General features: G+C 37.3%; 1 protein-coding gene and 1 non-coding gene across 6 annotated transcripts in view; one reads left to right on the forward strand and one right to left on the reverse strand.

Moving 5' to 3' along the window:
* Window positions 1–20,203, reverse strand: part of cacnb1 (calcium channel, voltage-dependent, beta 1 subunit) — a 42,920-nt gene that overhangs the window by 21,336 nt on the left and 1,381 nt on the right. For 4 of the 5 annotated variants that reach the window (XM_032587116.1, XM_032587115.1, XM_032587118.1 and 1 more), the window contains exon 2: window positions 14,807–14,893. In XM_032587116.1, the coding sequence (XP_032443007.1) occupies window positions 14,807–14,893 (87 nt within the window). Of the gene's footprint in view, window positions 1–10,123; window positions 10,394–14,806; window positions 14,894–20,203 lie in introns of those variants that run through there. The other variant, XM_032587119.1, reaches the window with a different exon arrangement.
* Window positions 15,418–15,489, forward strand: trnac-gca (transfer RNA cysteine (anticodon GCA)). The gene has a single exon. It is a non-coding gene; the product is annotated as a tRNA-Cys (tRNA).

Consider the following 20,203-nt stretch of genomic DNA (forward strand, 5'->3'; position numbering starts at 1 on the left):
CTCAAGTACGGACAATACATGGACTGGGGACTCTTTATGATATCAGCTAGGATATAAAATTCTCATGAAGTGGCTAAAGTTTCCATCACATCTACCACTCATGCGCTGTAACTTGACTCTCCCCTGCTGACCCTGATACAGACAAGCATGACAGGATAAAAAGCTGCCTGGCCCCAACACACTCCTCAGCTTTTGAAGAGTTTGAGTGTTCAATTTATATAACCGTCCCACTTTTATTTTTTCTTTTTGTGTATTTTTTTTTTAGCTGACAGGCTGCTTGCCGCTTTGTAGGAGGTAGTGACAAGAATGCGGGACAGCTGAATGTACCAGGCAGAAGAAGTGACTCACTAGGTGTAGGCTTTTTAAAATAGTTCTGAGAATGCACATGGATGACATACGCCATATGCAATGTTGATTAAAAAGAATAAAAATCCTGCTCATATCTAGTCACACATCACACCCGTCAGGTCCAGCAATCGGCTGTCGTCAGATATACTTCTGGAGTTTGATTCAGAACAAATCCAATCTGTTTTATGTTATATGAAAATATTACAAAATAACATTTGTCTTGAAAATGAAAATCTTACATGATTGAAGTAAAAATATGATTTTTGCAGACTTCAGAATGTGATCAGGACGTGCATATGGGTAGAAATACACCATGGATATTTTCATATCAAGAGAAACAAAATTCTCAGGTCATGATTAGAATAAAATGCCTTTCTTTAACCTGAACTCTGCAGAAAAAATACATAAATTCTAGAATAGTGGAACTTATTATGGAAATCTGTTATGTAAGGAAGAGTTCACACTTACACTGCTGCCTGAAGTGGCTCGATTCCGATTTTATTTATTTATTTTTTTGCCTTAGTGAGACCTGAACCTGATCTTTTTACGAGAGCGTGAACAACACAGGTCGGATATTTTTTTCGAATGCGACCCAAACCAGTTGGACATCCGATGCGTATCCGACCTTTTCAAATGTGGCATGAATCCTAACGGTCAGGTCCGGAGCGTCATTGACACTCGATAAACGTCACTATTCTGCGTCCTGACACGCGCAAGCGGGAAGAAAAACAACAATCATGGCGAACAATAATGAGGATTAAGTATTACTGTGCTGGCTCTGGCTCCGGTCGGACAGCAACTTCAAAATGCATAAGAAACACTCCACGGTTAGCATCCAATGTTTACTTCCGCAATTTATGGCGGCTGGCAAAACTCTGAGCACCTATGTGTGACGTTATTTATGTGTGACGTTATTTATTTCTACTGCGCATGCGGGACACTTTCAGGTCGTTTGCAGTTCTCACTATAGAATACATACAAATCGCATTTATTTGTAAGTGTAAACGAGATCGGCAAAAAAAAAAAATATATATATATATATTTGTTTCTGTATGATATTTAATCATGATCATATTTAAAGAGAAGCAGCAAAAGCAGTTGAGGTTGGTTAGCAGTGCTTGCCAACAACTGATAATGTAAATTTAGGACACGTGACTGTGAAATATCATCTCTGCTGCCTCAAAATTGAGCTGTTAGCATGTCAGAGGCTTCTTCAGATTTGTTGCAAGACTGACAGATACTTCTAGTCTATGTCAGGTTATTTGTATAGCACACAGGACCAACAGATGTTGACTAAAGTGCAGCATAATTCAATGAACGAAAGCAAGATAACAACAATAAGTACAGGAAAAATATATTCAAAGGATAAAACAAAACAGAAATCATAACTCTCATAAAAAGAAACTCAAACTCTAATTAAATCTAACAGCAAAGAACAAAAGTGGAAAAGACATAAAAGGATGTTAACATGACGACAGCCAACTACACAGAAATTCTTTGGAAAAGATTTAATTGAATTTAACTGAGTTGCTCGTAACTCAGACTAGAGTGACGATCTGTCCTCCAGCTTAACAAAGACCGAAAGAACAAAACAGAGATAATGAAGGAGTGACAATGTCATTGAGTGGCCCTTAAATCCAGTCAGACTACGGAAAGTGGTAGACGCCCTTAAAATGTGTGTTCATCAATGCTGACTCAGCTCTAAAACAAGTATGGCAAGCCATTAAAGACATACTCATATAGGCGATTGCTGCCAAATAACTGTAACAAGGTATTTAAAAATATATATATTTTTTTACTTTTGCATTATACAGTTTTCATTCTTTGTATTATTATTATTATTATTATTATTATTATTATTATTTGAAAGTAGCATCAGCTGATAAACACTAAATTTACAGTAAAATCAAGTAAACAAGTTTGATATCTTATATTTCCCCAAGAGTGGCAGTGGAAAAGCAGGAAGATACTTACCTATTATTTGTGTAACAACTATAAAAATAATAGAATAATAAAAAAAAGTGTTTTCCAGACAGAAGCAATCTTTTCTGTTTGGACTGCAATGCTGACAGAAGAGTTGTTTATAATCAAGTGTGTTTTTACGTCACTAAGTCCATGATAGCTACAGAAGAAACTTGATTTCTATGCTCATATGTTTCGGATCATTGTCCAGTAGTTTACTGGCAGAAGCCGTCATTTTCATTTAAAAACTCCTGATGTTTCAAGGAGTTTTTGTTTTTAACAATAAAGTTACAAGCCCACAGCCTCACTAGTCCTCCATCGTACTCAACAGTGAGAATTGGGTTTGTACCAAACTCACTCTGAGCCTTTTTTGCTGAAAACTCACTCTTAGTCTCCTCCAACTGATACACAATAAGCAACAAATCTATTAATTGCATGATAAATTAGATTGAGTTCATTTCCATTTGGACAATTTCTTGATTTTTTTCTTTTATCGCTCTCTTTCTGAGATGACAAAACCTTTTGGTCTGGTGCATTTGTCTCAACTTGCCCTTTTGTTGAAGAACAGTTTTGTTTACAGAGACTTCATAATTAATTTTATTTGTTATTTCTGTTGTTCTTATTTTGGATATTGAAAATGTCTTCCAGTGTTAAATAATTGTTAGAATTTAAAGTTCATTGATCTTCGAGAATATGTTCTTGCATTGTTATGCCATTACTATTATATTACTTGAAAATGGTCTCAAAACAACAATATTATCTTTTATTGCAATAACTTCTGAGACAATTAATTGTGCAAAAAAATCTGTTATCCCGACAAGCCTATAAGTCACAAATAGTCACAGATTATCTGCTATAATATGGTAACAGTTTTAACGAATATGCATAAAACCTTTTTTTGTATATATAAAAGTGAAATTCTGCACCTTTAATGTTCGTAAATTGAATATTTTAGAAATAACAGGATGTTTTTGTGCTACTTTTTAAAGCAGACTTAAAGAGAATTATGTTTTTCCAAATATATAATAGCTAGAAAACAGTACAGATATTTGGCTGGAGTCAAATGTCTGGAAAAATAACAGTTATGGGTGCAACATCTTTGCTATGAGTCAATGTTTGCACATCTTTTTATGTGTGATTAACCTTGTCTTTGCTTCTGACGGCTGTCCATGTGTATCTGCAGGATTTGAAGTGAAATGACAAACACTAATGTTGATTCTCACTCTGCCACCTGTTTCACTGAGGCGCTCTGTGACTTGGCAACAGCACAATGAGAGTGGGCACTCCCTGTTACCAGGGCGCTGGACGGCTGCTCGCCACTTCCTGTTCCATTTATCGAAATGGTCAAAGTGGTGCGGCGGTGGCACTGTGAGTTCCAAACAGCATCTAATGAGGACAATAACAGCAGTACCCCCACTTAGCGGGTCTGAGTCATCGTATGAGGCGTTCAGGTGAATCCAAACACGAGGCAGTGACTAAGAAATACCTGATGAGGTTCCCACTGGAACACTTTGGAGGAAAAAAGAGGCAAGAGCATCGTCTAACCGGCCTGCCACAACAAGTCGGTGATGCAGCGAAGGCAATAGGGAGGGAGAGCAATAAGCTACGACTTTTTACATGTGGATGAGTGTCTGAGTCATCTGTTTATTTTATTAACATCACACAAAATCAAAAAGGAGAGAGAACACTCTTCATTTCCAACCCCCCTCATCACCCACTCCTCCTTTCCCGATGTCATTAGGTTGTGTCTCTAATTTAGCTGCTTGCTTCACTTCACAGACAGCTCCTGTTCAAAATAGAAACAGGCCACCTGATGGCAGAGCTACCTTTCTATTGGCTGGGCCACGGCAGAGACCTCAGCAGTGTCATAGTAACCAGGGCGAGTCAGGGCTACACGAGCGATGAGAAGTGAGCGCCTACATGTAGGAATCGATTGTAAATAAATAAAAAAAGGTGAATAGAAAGCCAAAATGTTCCAGATGTTTCAGCTTTGGAAAAACATTATAGCAGCATACATTCATAAGCAGTACACTGGTTAGTTAGTGAAACCAGAGGCATAATGACAATACCACTGAAAGGATGTGTAAGTTTTGAACTGCATCACTAAATGCCCACAAATACTTCTCATAGATTTTACTGTGGCGCTGTAGAAATAGACAAGCAGGCATTTTTTGTTAAAATTAGAAAGAAAAACTTTTCACTTCTTACATAATAAATCAGCCAGTTAGGATTACCTAAATTATTTAGGTAATTTTAAAGTTGTTTATTTAACTAAGGGTTGTACATGTATGTCTTAAGGCATTTGGGAAAGCCCAGATGATGCTACCATCATCGTCTAATTCAGTGGGGAGGTATTTTAAGGCAACACCTCAGACGCTCTGATTCCTTGCGTGAATACTAAAAAAAAAGTGACCATTCAAAGGTGCATTCACACCAACCCCATTTAGTCCACTTTAGTTGAACTCCAATTTGTTTGCCTGGAAAGTTTGGTTTGTTTGGGGAGTTGTGAATGCGCAATCGGACCAAAAACACAAACTCTGGTCAGTTTGGTTGAAGTGAACTCTGGTGTGGTTCAAATTGTGAATGCAAATGGACTGTGGAGACTGCTCAAAAAGCATTCTGGATAAATATAACCAAAACAAGCAAGAGTTTAATGCAGTGAGAAATGGCTCAGGATAAAATAGAAATCCTACAAAAAAATGCATACTTTTCCATTTATGTTTACATTTTGTGAAGAAGGAAGTTGCACTCATGTCTTCTTCAGAGGTTTTCATGTAGTTTCCTTCAGTGGTTCTTGTTGCAGCGCAACAAACGGGGTAAAAGGTTTTTCAAAGAGTTTAGTTTGTTTAACACACTGCAGTGTGAAAAGAAACTGAACCTGCTGAACATGTAACAAATCTTGCAATTTTGGTTCCCAGTCTAACACGAAAATACCCTAACATATCAGGATGAGAAAATATGTAGTTGTGTAAAGAGTATTGCAATGCCTAGCCATCATACCATTCAAGAGGGAAGCAAGTTCTGACTCTCACAACATGCTTGGTGGAAAAAGTATGTATGAAATGCAAAAAAAAAGAAAAAAAACATCCTGTGAAGATCCTGGCTGAAGCTGGTTAGAGTTTTCCGTTATCTAAAGTGAAACAAGTAATGACGTGATGAAAGGCCACTCAGCTCAAAAAAAGCCAGAGGACTATTTGTTCATTTGTCAATGTTTTGTTGCAAGAGAGACTGGTGAACTTTACGAAAGGTAAGGTATAATCATGAAAGAATATGATATGAAAATATTTAGGTAATATCCTAAAACATGGCACTATAACAAAACTAGCAAAGGATGAATAAAAAATTGCAACAAACTATTATAAGGAACTTGTGGAAGAAAATCCTAAACACTGAACCCAACTTTTATACATACATATTTTGTATTTGCAGTTATTTGAATAAGTGTCGGAGCAGCTTGTTGGGACACAAAGCTTCAAACAAACAGAAGTCTGAAATCATCTGATTTACAAGATGCCATAATTTGTCCGTGACATTTCTCATAACTTTGGTGTTTTCCTGGGAATATTGAATTATCTGCTGCAAACTTTTCTCATTTGTTGAGTCACCAAGCTGCCAAACATGTTTCATTGCTGAAAAAACAAAAACAAAAACAAAAAAACACTAAATCAATGCAGTTGGGAAAAGAGAGCAGCAGAATCGACGGGGTAGTGGGAAAAGGAGAGCGGCTACGATGGGAAAAGATGAGCAACTATGAAAAATGGCGAGACCTGAAAAGCAGCAGCAAAAACGAAGAAGCAGATTTGTTTCTACAAGACTTCACAAATATTGACTTGGCATTAATGGTGTGATAGTTTAGTAATCATTCATTCCTTTGTTTTATTAGCTTAAAAAAACACAGTAACTAATCTTAACTGTAATGTTCTGTAATGATGCCAGAAAACAGCGCAGAGTTTAAAGATTTTAATCTGTTACTGCCACGAAGAAACAGGAACATCGCAGCAGGTGTTCCAAGAATCCACAGTGGATGACTAAGAAGTGATTACCATCGGAGAGCTAACACGTACAGCGAACCCCGTACCCTGATAATTAAACAGATAAAAATATCTTCACACTTATCACACTGGATGATGTGATAATGAATAAAGAAAGAGGAAAAGTGAGAACATTAAATATCCTTTCTGGTTTATCTCTGAGGAAGACAATGTCTCCTGCCAAGGAAGGGAAACTGTAACACCAATACTGAGCTCTGCATGCAATAAATTCATAAAGAGAATGAGATTAGCTCCGTTTGAGGTGGAGAAAGGCAGATTAAGAGAAAACAAATGAGTCCAAGAGGACATAATCTCTAAACTGATGGTTGTAACTGGCCTTTCTTGACTTCTCTGTCGCATCCTGGAAACTGGGTGGACTGTGTGGAAATGACCAGAAACATGAGTCACAAATGGACTCAACTGAACCGAAATACTCCCGCCTTCACTAAAGAGTGTCTGATACAAGTCTAACTCAGTCAGTTAATAATTTTAAAAGGGATTACATCTGTAAAAGATACCAAATGCAAGCCTGATTGGATCATGTTTGATTTTAGATATTAATTCAGAAGCACAGTTTCTGAATTACAAGACTTCCATTTAAAAACACAAGGCATACTTTTTATGCTTTAGCCAGTCCAAAAAATTTAAAGCTCTGGAAAAAATTAAGAGACCACTTAAAATGATCAGTTTCTCTGATTTTACTTTTTATATGTATATGTTTGAATAAAATGAACATTGTTCTTTTGTTCTATGAACTACTGACAGCATGTCTCCAAAATTTCAAGCAATAATTTTGTATATATTTTCAGAAAATGAGAAATGGTCAAAATAACGAAAAAGATGCAGCGCTCTCGGATCTCAAATAATACAAAGAAAACAAGTCCAGATTCATTTAGAAACAACAACACTAAGGAAGTGTTCAGAAATCAATATTTGGCAGAAAAACAATGAGCTTTTCAATGGGGTTCAGTGCAGTGGACTCTTAATTTTTTCCAGAGCTGTATACGCATTCAACTCTTACCATTTTTCAACCACATTTACCGTGCAGTGAAAAAGCATTTACCCCTTGTAGATTTCTATTTCTGTGGTTAACAACAAAAAGTTTGTTTTAACTTAGTGAAACCGCTGTCCGCCTGCCTAAAAAGAAACAAACTGATTCAAGAGCTGGTGAAACACAAATTCATTGACTTCATTCATTCATTTCTAAGGCTTTGAGACTCCAGAGAACCTCAGCGGGAGTCATGATCCACAAATAAAGGGAATATGAAAACGTGGACAACCAAAATAACTCCAAGACAACATCAATAACTGATCCAGGTCGTCACAAAAATCCCGAACAAACTATAAATCAATCCAGGTCTCAATATTCACAGCTAAAATCAGTGTTAATGATTCAACTAACCCAAACACCAATCTGATCTTAAGCTTAAATTCACAATCCAAAGTCCACTCTGAATGTCTCAAAAAAAAGCAAATCAAAATATTTTTGGATGGTCTAGTCAAACTCTTGACTTCAGATTGACTGAAATACAAAGTAAAAGTTTCATTTAGAGTAGCTATCAATGCTTGATGCCACTTGCTACCATCAAGAGTGGCACCGTTTTAGAGAAAATTACATTTTCAAATGTAAAACAGTTAGTTTTGGAAAGTTTTTTTAATTTAGCAAAACTGCATTTTGTATTCACTCAGGTCTGGAAAAATGTCTGAAACTATTAATAGTACGAAACCATTAAGTATGACAAAAATAGGTAGAAAAAGGAAAAAAATCCTAAAGATAAAAAATAATTTTTTCACAAAACTGCCAATATTGATGTCAATTTTTTTCACTTTTGAACTTCAAGTGATGTTAGTTTCTAGCACATTAGTCAAAAGACAACCAATATTCCATTTTGCTACATAGCAGTGGTTGATATATTAGCTAATGGATATCCCTCCCTCCCTAAACCATTTTGTATAAAGCAAAAATGTCTAACTTGAGGGATGCTCACTGACTTTAAGGTTCAGAAAGAAAAAACAAAAATGAAAGCAGGAATTGAGGGAAAACAACCAATCTGTGGACAAACCAATCCAAAAACCTAACAGCTACAGCAGCTGAAATGGCAGATAAATTCGGTTCTGATAGAAAGGTGTCAGAAAACACAATGCATCAGCGTTTGTGGCGTTCTGACATGTGGGAGCCCAGGCTGCCCGATCGAAGCAGACGGCATTTTGCTTTTATGTCAGCTGGACCTTTGCTTTGTGTGTGTTGAATATGAGGAAAACACATTGGATCAGGATGAAACACGGGAGCAACTCGAGCTGCTTAGGACAATGCAAGGTTTCTTTGAGCCTGGGAGATAAAGCGAACGATAAATAATAAACGAGTAGAGCAATGACGTCATAAGATGTGCTTTTGTTTTGAATTTTTAAAACACAAAAGACAAAAAAAGCCTAATAGTAATATCAGCTTTGAATCAGACAGAAAAAGACAGTATTTTGTGTGTTGAGGCATTCACAAACCAAAGAAAAGAGTATTACTTCACTTTTGATGCATTTGAAAATGTTATTAGTATTCGATGTGTTATCAGTCAAAGTACAAATATACAATTTAAAATTTGCTGATTAGGTTGTACATCGTAAATTATTGCAAACATAGTAAGACAAACGTGACCTAAACTGGACCGCTCAAATAAATTCCCCAAATCCAACTCAAATGAAGCATCTAATGGATGTGATAAACAAGCAAGTTGCACTTGAAAGAAAATAATTTAATTGAAAAAAAACCCCAACAACCTCCAGTAGCCATGTTTCCACTCCAAATAGGCACAGAACTTATTCTGCTAATGTGGAAAAAACACAATTTTGCAATTGCAGTGTTTCTATTAAATAAGAAACACAATTAAAACTACAGGTGACTAAGTTTATTCACGAAGTAAGTAACTTCGTGATGCCGCACCATCATCATCATCCTACCACTTCCTATCGTCTTCTTTGTCATTTCCACCAGTAGTAACATCCGGTTGTTGGTCACATAACTTGTGTGATGCGAAAAAAGTGTTTCCATTGAAGTTACATCCAGAAAACCTCTTGGTCAACGTCAAAGCAGCCACTGTGGTAGCAACCCAGTCAGTATCAGGCAGTTGGTTATAATATTATTGCTGGTCAACTTAATTACTCGATTTCTGCTCCGATCTCTTCGGTCAAAACAATGTGGAGAATCTTTAAGTGATTTTGTCAAACAAACAAATATGGCGACTCTTTCTGGGAACCAGCTTCTCAGATGTGACTATTTTGGGGTTTATGGCAGTCAGAGAGAGAGCTGGAAGTCTGAGCTGATCACTTTAAGAGCTCAATCTTTTTAAATATATTGCTTGGAACATAAAACATATTATGAGATTGTAAACATAAATGCATATATCTGCCATTTCTAATTTCAAGAAGTATAAAAATCCTGTTAGTTACAAGTTTACATTGAGGTTGTACAGCTAGATAGACTGAAACTGAGCCTGTGGAGGAACATGTAGAAGCCCCCCGTGAAATGGTGATGGTACTGGGAAGACTGGTGCACCGACGCAGCCACTGGGACTGGAAGTCTAATTAAAAACACAGCGCCTTTTGAGCAGCTGTAACACGGCCCAAAATGGAAACTCCTGGTACAGTCAGAACATGGGTAGCAAAGAAAAATACAAACCAGTATGGCACAGAAAGATCCACTTAATCTGTCAAAGGTCAAGGGAAATATATCTGAAATTTTCTTCCATTTCAGTCAGATGTGGCCAAACTTGTAAAGCTTTACTTCTTACCATTACGGGCCTTGGAATCCTCTCAGTCCGCTCCATGCCTCGTTTGCCACGCTTGCCGCACCCCGGCAAACCAAGGGGACAACGCCAGAGTCCACTCTATTCGAGTGTGTGTGTGTGAGAAAGAGACGTCTGTATGTCAATTTAACAAGTACATGAGTGTGTGTGGTGGCGTGCGATAAAGTAGACTGCCAGAAAAGTGTTTGAAACTAAGAGAGCGCACTCTTAACCTCGGGTCGCACGCGGACGCGCACACGCCCACCTCCACAACCCCCCGAGGAGCGCGTACAGTGTCGAAGCTGGCTATAGGGGCAGCAGGGGGAGTCGGGTTGCAGGACTTGTGCTACATTTGCAATCTGGGTAAATATATTTAGCCCTGGCAGGACAGAAACAGGGACGTGAAGGCACTGAGAACCAGAAGGAAGTTTGGTATGCAGTTGTCAGCCATTCAGAGGCCCAGCTGACCAGAGAGAGAGAGAGAGAGAAACAGAGAGAAAACTGGACAGTGGCAAGGATTTTCACCGCCATCCCCCCACTTCCACTTTTTTTTCCTCTGAACTTTTGCTACGAGGTCATTCTCCCCAACTTCTCACTTTGTAGTTTGTCCCTTTGTGTATCTTTTGGATAGAGAGGAATCATCCGGGGGATTCAGGGAACTGAAGACATGAAACTCTGTTTACTAGTTTACAGTGACTTGCCTTACATCAGGCGTGTTGAACTCAGTTTAATTTTCAGCCAAATCCAGATCATGAATGCTCTTAAAGGGCCGGTTGTGCCAGAATCTATTGCTAGAACTTGTTAATGAACTGTTAAAATATGAATACATTCTTAAAATTAAATAATTTTGAACATCTTTTCAGTCCCTACAGGATTTCACAACTGTTTTTGGGGATTTTTTGCAATAAAAATCAAAGTGTTTGTGGTACTAATTTTGAAACACTTGCACTTATGTATGATGGGAAATGCAACTTTTTTATTACTTGCCGTATAATTATGGATTATAAATCAAAAAAGGCTGAGGAAGATATTTAGTAGAAATAAGGCTACCAGTCACTTGGAACCAATATTTTTCACCATTTTTTGCCAAAAATCTGCAATAAATTCACAATTATGTATTAGTACAAAAAAATGCAGGGATTTGTTGATTTTGCATGAATTTCCACAATAATTTGCAGAAAAGTGGAGGGACTGATTGATGTAATTTGGCAGTAAACAGATAAAAATGGCTTTGATTTTGTTGATAAAATAATGTTCAAGCACACTGCTATTTTGACGGTTCTATTTAAGTAGAGGACCACATAAGAAGCTATAGTGGACCAAATTTGGCCCCCGGGCCTTGAGTTTGACACACGTTTCTCACATGATTGCAACCTTTGAAGTTTATTTTAACTGCCACAGATAAACATAGTACCGAAAATGTTTGAATGTATTGGTTACATTTTTATTTGGGGTGCACCAATAAATTGGCCCCAATTTCCTTAATTTTGGGAGATTGGTAATCGGTCGATACTTACACGTGAAGCTGATCTTATCTGCTTCGGTAAAGATCTAAAAATCAACAACTGTCCCACCCACCACGTGTCTGGACATTTACAACGACTTTCTTCTTGGATATCAGACAAAAAAAAATCAGTATCAGTAAAAATCGGAATTGGCAGATCAGGCTTTTTAAATATTGTAATCAGAAAACTGCAATCGGTGCATCTCGACCTTTATTTATAGAGGTTGTCTCAAGACAGACCTCACTTAGTAAAGCAAATACACAAATAAAATAACAAACACAACATGGCAAGCAATTAGAATATTTTCTATCATTTATTTATTATTTCATATCTTATCTTATTAATTTTTTTATTAATTTCTCATTTATTTATCACGTACCACAATCCAATTAAAATAAGTAGCTAAAAATATGTTTATTAAAATAAAATAAAAAAACTCTAACGATTATAAAATAATGTAAATGTTTTTAATTATTTAAATGTGTCTTTTGGCCAGTCAAAACAATTTGCTAATGGACTGTAGCAACAAAAAAAAAAGAAAAGAAAAGAAAAAAAAGATGCAAGTATGCATTTATATTTTCATTTATGTCAAAATGTATTAAATGATGCATAAAATTATGAATTATTTTTTTCTTTACCGGTTTTGAAACGTGTGGTCCTCAGTACAAAGCAAGGCTTGACTCTGTCCACAAGAGGGCGACCTCTGACCCAACCAAGGTTGGATTCTCAATGCCTAACCTCTTCCTCCCTTCCATTTGTACAAAAGCAAAAAAATAAAGAAATTTAAAAAAAATCCAAAGCTTGTAGTTGTGAATATAATGTTTTGAAATATCTAGGAGAAGCTTCCTCCATTTCTGCATTCCCATTAATAATAAAATGTCCTGAAATCTTTAATTTTTATGACCATTTAATGAATCTGTGAGTTTTTTAAAAATGATTCCCTGTAAAGAAAAACATGAAATTATTATTATTATTATTATTTTCATTGACAACCTCCTCGGGCTCATTCAGAGCAACAGGAAGCAGACAGCCGTTTGCCTGTTTTTTTGTGTGTTTTTGTTCAACTTGTCGCACAAAACTTACGAGACGTGCGAGCGTGTAGGCCGCGCCCTCACCTCACACCCAGAAGCGAGAAGAAGGACACACACACACACACACGCGTACTAACACGAACCCATCGAAACATCCTCTGCTTCGTCTCCACATCCCACCGTTGCTCGCACACAGGGGGAGATTCAGCAACCCGGTTGCCATAGAAACCAGGCCGAGTGTACCAGCCGGCTCTGCCGTCGGTTGATTGTGGCTCCGGTGTGTACGCGGCCGAGCGAGCGTGCGCTGGCGTGGGCGTGTGTGAGACTGTAAAGCCTATACGGGGCTGTGCTCTCAGTAGTTATGTGAGGCTATATTTACAAAATCCTATATGTTGCCTGAAAGGGTGTTGCTTTTTTTTTGTTTTGTTTTGTTTTTGTCTGGCAATTTTGAGCAAACTGAATGTGTGTTAAAAAAAATGTGTCATACATTTTGAAAATGCAAAGCGCAAAATGCAATGCAGCAACATGAGAAATAGAGGATGTGTTGATTACACACATCATCTACAGTATGTTTAATCATAGTAAGATAAATACGATCTTACTGTCAGGGTGTCGTCTACTCTGCTCCGAGTTAATGAAGGACACGGCAGTGGGAAGGGCAGCGTGTGCAGGCGAGAATGCTGCTAACCTTTAGAAACCACAGGAGACGTCAGCTCCCTGTGTTCACCGACAGTGATGGGATTTTTTTATTTTTTTTTATTTTTTAAAGCAGCGCCAGAACCAAACAGTTAAATGTCACACAGCACCGAGCACATCAGTTCCTCTCTGAAATGAAGAGGTCAGACAGAAAAAGAGCGGCTCGTTTAGCTATGACACCACACGGCTTTCAGAAATGTCATGTCCAGACACAGAAGGCTGCATGGGTCATGATGAGAGTGTGATGCCTTACTCCAGCCTCCCTGTGGAGGAAATTTATTACTGTTTACACATAATGCATTGATAGCAGAACCAAAACACCTGCATGCTGGGTCTGGATCAAGCAGAAGGGATCATTCTGGATTAAATCCAGAATCTAATATCTAATATATAGGTAAGAGGTGTCCAGGGGCCATTTGTGGCCCTTGAAATGATTTTGGGTGACCCTTGATCAGAATTCAAGTATAGTCTAAATTTGGTTTGCCAGTTTAGACAGTGGATACAGATTTAAAACCGATGTTAGGATGCAGTCTTTTGAAAAAGACAGAAAATTTAAGATACTAAAATGGAAAATGTTTGCTTTTAATTTGATTTAATTTATTCTAAAAACAACAATTTTTACTAAGATTCAGACCAGGGCATCCATTTTAATAAAATATTCAAAATAATGCAAGAGTGAGCCATATACTGATCTTGTTGCCAAAAAGACAAACAAAAAATGTAGAAAAATATGATCAACCTGAAAATATTAGGATACAGTTTGTTGGGGTTTTTTTTTATCTGAAAAACCTGCAAAGCATGTTTGTGCTGCTCATTTCTCCTGCCATTACTTGCCAGGAGATGTGACTGTCATCATCTTTAGTTTCACAAATTATGATTAAAAACCTGATACTTCGATAGACTCGGAACCAAAACTGCAACATTTGTTACATTTTCAGCAGCTGTGGTTTACCACTGTGTCAAACTACCCAAATCATTAAAAAAAAAAAAACTGTTCCCCTCCTCGCCTGTGGTGGCGCTGCATCAAGAACTACTGCAGGAAACGACATGAAAACCTCAGAAGAAGACACTGAACACAACTTCCTTCTTCACAAAATGTACACAAAAATAGATTTCTCTTTTGTCTTTTCTATTTCCAGTGTTTGTTTTGGTTATATTTACCCAGAGTACAAAACAATCAGCCCAGTTTTAAACTCTTACACTTCCTGTAGTTCAGAGAATAGACTTTAAGATACTTTTGTTTGTTTATAATTTACTGACGGGCTTAGCACCAAAATACATTAAAAATTTGTTAAAGAACTCTTAAAACACAGCAGAAAAGACATGAAAGTTGCCCATATTTAAGTTAAATCGCTGACTTTTTGGCGTTAGATGCCCCTACTTTAATTAAATTAAATTTAAGGCTTCCTAATTAAGGAGTAGTGCAGAGAGTAAGGAGATTATGTGTGAAATGTTACCTGTCGGACAAAGCTGTTCGAGGTGGTGTCAGAAGAGGTGCTCCCATCTGAGCGCTTAAATCGGCTCTTCCTCTTGGCGTACTTTCCCTGAAAAGATTGAGGAAAACAAAAGTCAAGTCATCCATCAGTCTCATAATTAACTCGACACATTTCTGAGAAACCCTCGTTTCCGGGGAGCTTGATGGCCATTAACATTTGGAAGAGCATTTGTAAGAGCCTCTGAAAACGATCAGGCAGTCAGATGGAGCCAAGAGATAAAGCGGCAAGAGTCCCAGACCACAGAGGAAGTCAACCAAAGAAAATGTGCCCACAGCCTTCATGACCGCCATCTATTACTCGCCATTTTTCATGCGATTCAAACTGAGATGCTGTAATCTGATTGGTAGACCTCTGGCAGATGGCCTTTCCGGGTTAGGCTGAGCCTCCCCAGCTTGCATTGTCATGGTTACACAATACAGACTAATCATATTTGTTGACAATTAGGGGGCCGCCTATTTAAGCATGAAAGGAGGACAGCTGGTGAAGAACAAACACAATGGATCAATACAGCAACAGCGTACACACTTCATCCAGGTATGGCTTTATTTCCCCCCCAGTGAGCTCATGTTTCAGGGGGTATAGCTCAGTGGTAGAGCATTTGACTGCAGATCAAGAGGTCTCCGGTTCAAATCCGGATGCCCCCTGCTTTTCCAGCTCTGAGGTATATTACACGCAAAACAGCATGACAGGAGTACATTTTATCTTGTTTACACAAATCTCCTGCACCTAAAATGAGTCATGCACAAATGTAATGCATTAAAATAACCAGCCTACAGTGCATTTTAACAGAAACTATTCATAACAGGGGCCTCGCATATTTTTTTTCACAGGCAAATTCTTAACGTAAGCTTCGTTTGGTTTATTACTCACACCCTGAGAGGCAATTATATTCATGCACAACTGAATGCGCACACTTTCTTATAGTAACCCAGTCGTCCTTTCAAATCTCCTACACACATACATAACACATGCAATGAGCAACTGCCTCAAAAGTCCCCTGTGCTTGATTTGCAGATTACACAGAGACAATTTAACCAGGAACCCGTAATAAGCGACCTGCGCCGGTGTTTTGTCATCACAGTCACACAGTGTCCACTGTGCATAAAGGGGGCTGTCGCAACGCCTCAAAGCAAACACACTCGGTCAGGAGGTTTCCACATAGAGCAGATATGAGGGAAACACATTAACTGAATTTATCTCAAGCCTCCTGTTGAACTACAAATTATGTTTTTTTATGTAGAAAAGAGGAATCAAAAGCTGCTTCTAAGGAATTTCTCAGTAACTCCAACACTTTCGCCACATTTTATAATGTTGCAAACTTATTCCATAACCAATTTGATTGTTGCTTCTCTTTTCTCAAAAAGCTAAGTTTTTGTAAATAATATAAAAATATACATTTTTAAAATACTTGAGGCTGGAATTGCTGCCAAAGCAAAGGCTGTGAATACTTAAGAAAATGTGATTTTTCTAATTCCAATAAATTAGCAAAAAAACTCAATAACCTAGTTTGACATTCTGATAATGGGACATTTGCATGTAGGATTTTGAGGAAAGATATTCATTTAACACAATTTCGAATGAAGCTGAAACAAAAAATGTGGAAAAAGTGAAACGCTGTGAATATTTTCTGGATCATGATTTGGGTCAACGTGGGTTTATTGTGATTGTTTTTATTTTTACTTCAGTATGGAAAGGTTAAAAATGACCAAAATAAACAATAATTGAATAAAACCTGCTGGTTTATACCAGGGGTTTGTTTATGTTATATCAAATTGATTTTTGAGAGAAGAGGTAAAACATACAAGATTTTTTTCTTTTCTTCCAACTACTTCTTTTCATTCAAAACTGTTATTTATGTCAACATGTGGCAAGTAGATTTTAAACTGTACATTACATAAATCAAAATAAAATCTATGTAAGCATGTTCATTCACCTTTAGACTTAATTGGAAAACATATTACAGTGTAAGCGTACAAAAAGTACATTTTATACAGCGTAAACAGGACTGACTCAACAAGAAGTTACATTTTTAACATCATAAACGTGGATCTACTCAATTGAATTTTCTTTTAAAGACTCAAAAAGCTTCTATTTTCTATAAAAGTTTAATTTTTACAGCTATAGTCATGTCAGTTTTAGTCTGAACCCAACGTTCATTAAAATCAAGGCTGCAATCGTTTTCTTAATGATTTGCTACCCATCTAACTATCCATAAGATGTTAATAATTAAACGGATAATATTAGCTTGTGGTGGCTGACATGTTTGCTCCTGTAATTCTGCTGGAAGAGGAGATTTTACCGACTGTTTTACAACAAAACATCAAACAATGAGCATTTTTTGGTATCTTTAACAATCCTATCAAAGACATTTGAATCAGGATATTATTTTAGGTGAAACTATAAATGGAGATCTTTTCACCACTTTGTAATTTTTGCAACTTTTACATGTAAAACTCAGATACAAAATATTAGATCCTAGATTAATGTCTTGATATCTTTTTAAAACATTAAGAAGGTTTAATTCCTGCAGTCTCTAAAACGTTAGAGGAGGCTCAGCGTTGATGAAGTGCTGCTTCATCAGACACAAATGCAACAGAAGAAGACCGTAAGCTTTCGTTGCCTCCATTTTAGCTGTTGTTCAGCTTGTTAAGGGAAAAAGAAAGAGGTAGTGGGGGGGTGAGTGTCACATTTCCATCAGTACCAATTACTGGAGCTGTTTAAATAACTGCAGTGGAGTCATTTAATCCTGGGCAGTGAAAGCTGCTTGTGTGCTTTCACAAAAAGACAACAGTCAAATGTTTCCCCGTCTCAGTGTTTTCACTTTGAGGCTCATGTTTCCTGTGCTCCACTCTTTCCTAAATTTTCTCAAACTTTTATTTTTGCTGATGCCGGTATATCCAGCGGTTTCAGTTTTACCCTTCATTCATACTTTTCTTGATTTTTTTTTTTTGCATGTAGATGTTTCAAAGTGCAGATAAAAAATAATTTTCTCCAACTGAAACCCTTTCCTGCACTTTTAGTGTACGTGATAGGTGAAAACAAATCTTCAGGTGTAAATTAAAACAGTCATTTCTACAAGAGGATTCTTATTTTCCTTTTCTAATCAAAATTTTAGTTAAAGTTCGTGGTTTGTCTTGGATTTTCCTATTTATGAAGCCGTTTCTGTTCATTAGCTTGTGTTGTGTATTGTTGTTATACAATGTTTATTAGTAGTTTTAATAAATAACTTCCTATGATTTAATTAATGATGTAATAGATCTTAAAAGGAGATAAATGACAGACAATCAACCTTTCCTTTACATTTTATGCACTTTCTGACCTTTTTTCACATTTTACAAAATAAAAATCAATAACTTCAACATATTTCGTTTAGACTTAATATAATATTGCATCCAATGCTTTATTAGAAACTAAAATTTCTTGCATTTGTATTCAAACCACAGCTGAATGATTGTTTCTTCTAATCACAGCTGAAAATAGAGTGTCTCTACCAGCTTTATAGATCTCTAAATTTTAATTTCAGCATATTGTTCATAAAAAAAACTCAAGGTTTTTGAAATTGGATGGAAAGTATTTGTGTACATCCATCTCCCAGTCTTGTCAAAAATATCTCAGTGAGGTTTAGATCGAGTGCATTATAATGGTAAGATCATTAAAGTAAAAAAATATGTAAATGAATGACAAACCTTGCAGTTTGTTCCAAATTATCAGCCTCATAAATTGTCCTTTCATTTCTCATTGAAACTGCTGGTTGGCTCAGGCGCTGAATAAATAAATAACTAATCTTCAGTTCAGTTTTCACTGCTGCTTGCTTAGAAAGAGCGATAAATGCACCTCAGTTTTAAACATTTAAAAGATGTTATTAGCATTGCCAAAATGAGATTTTGATTGTGTCAAGTACATTTGGTTGCAGCAACCTATTAGTGTCTGAACGCCGGTCGAGCAGGAGATGATGCATCGCCACCAAATATATTAGCAATTAAGATGTTAGATGAAGCAATATCACAGCTGACGGAGTCATTAAACTTATGATCTGAGGGGGGGAAAAGGGAGAAGCTAACCCATGTTAGATGCTCAATATGGAGCGCAGATGATCTGTGAAAAGCCGCCGCAGCTGAACGTAGCTGTGTTCATGTCAGGAAAGGGCAGAGAAATGCCACAGGAAGTAGGGAGGGGAGGCTTCCTGTTGGTAAACATCCCCCCAGATTAGGAGTGTAATTAAGCAGGGTGTGAGAGACGGACAGGGTGGCAGGCGGTTTGGGAGCGCAACACCCGCACTGGTAGGAGTGGAGCGATAAACCCAACCCCATTTTCTTAATTCTGGGAGATCAGCCGATATTTACACGTGAAACCGATCTTATTTATCGAACTTATCTACCTTGGCAAAGGTCTAAAGATCAACTAGTGTCCTCTATTGCTCTGCTGTGAGAGAAGTTTGACTGACAGACCCGCCATCAGGTCATGTCTGCATGTTTGCGTTTAACAATAGTCGTCCCACTGTTGCCAAATCAGCGACTTTCTTGCTATATTTAGCAACATTTTTAGACAAAAAAATAGTCCAAAATCAGAATCAGCAGATCATGCTTTTTAAAGATGTCTAATCGACGATCAGCCAGAAAATTGCACCCCTACTAACTGGAAAATCTCTTAAAGCTGCAGTACGTAACTTTCATTAAAAATATATATATTTTTACATATTTCTTGAAACTGTCACTATGTTGTGTCGGTATGGTATGAGAAAAATAATCAAGCATGTGTGCCTTTTCCCCTACAGCTCCCAGTGCTAATTAGAAACAACCAATCAGAGCCAGGTGGCAGGTCTTGGAGCTGTCAATCATGCCCATGTGCACACTGCTCATACCCCTGTTGCTCAGACTAGTTAGAATAGCCTCTAATGATTGCAGGTAAATAGTTTTTCTGTCACTGTAAGTTGCTTCTTCACCAATAGCACATTTAATGACAGTAGATAAACAAGTTTCATGTAATTGTAAGTTGTTTCTCCACTAATATGACATTTTGCAGCATGTTTATGAGTTTGATTGACAGCGCTAGACCTGCCTCCTGGCTCTGATTGGTTGTTTTTGACAGGGAGCAGTACGTTTCTGCAGATGGCGTTAGTAGTTCAGAGGGAACATATTATCTGTCGCATATTTTACTGTCACAACATGGTGAGAGTTTTAACAAATACTTAAAAAACATATTTTTTAAATAAAAGTTACATTCTCCAGCATTATCTCTTTTATACAGAATCCAATATTGACCAATATTTACCTGATCCAATATTCTTGCTCAGATCTACAACCGCAGATCTGCAGACACAATCTTTAATCTAAGAAACCCTTCAGCTCTGAATTCGGA

Source organism: Xiphophorus hellerii, chromosome 16, assembly GCF_003331165.1.
Source record: "Xiphophorus hellerii strain 12219 chromosome 16, Xiphophorus_hellerii-4.1, whole genome shotgun sequence".
Classification (NCBI taxonomy): Eukaryota; Metazoa; Chordata; class Actinopteri; order Cyprinodontiformes; family Poeciliidae; genus Xiphophorus; species Xiphophorus hellerii.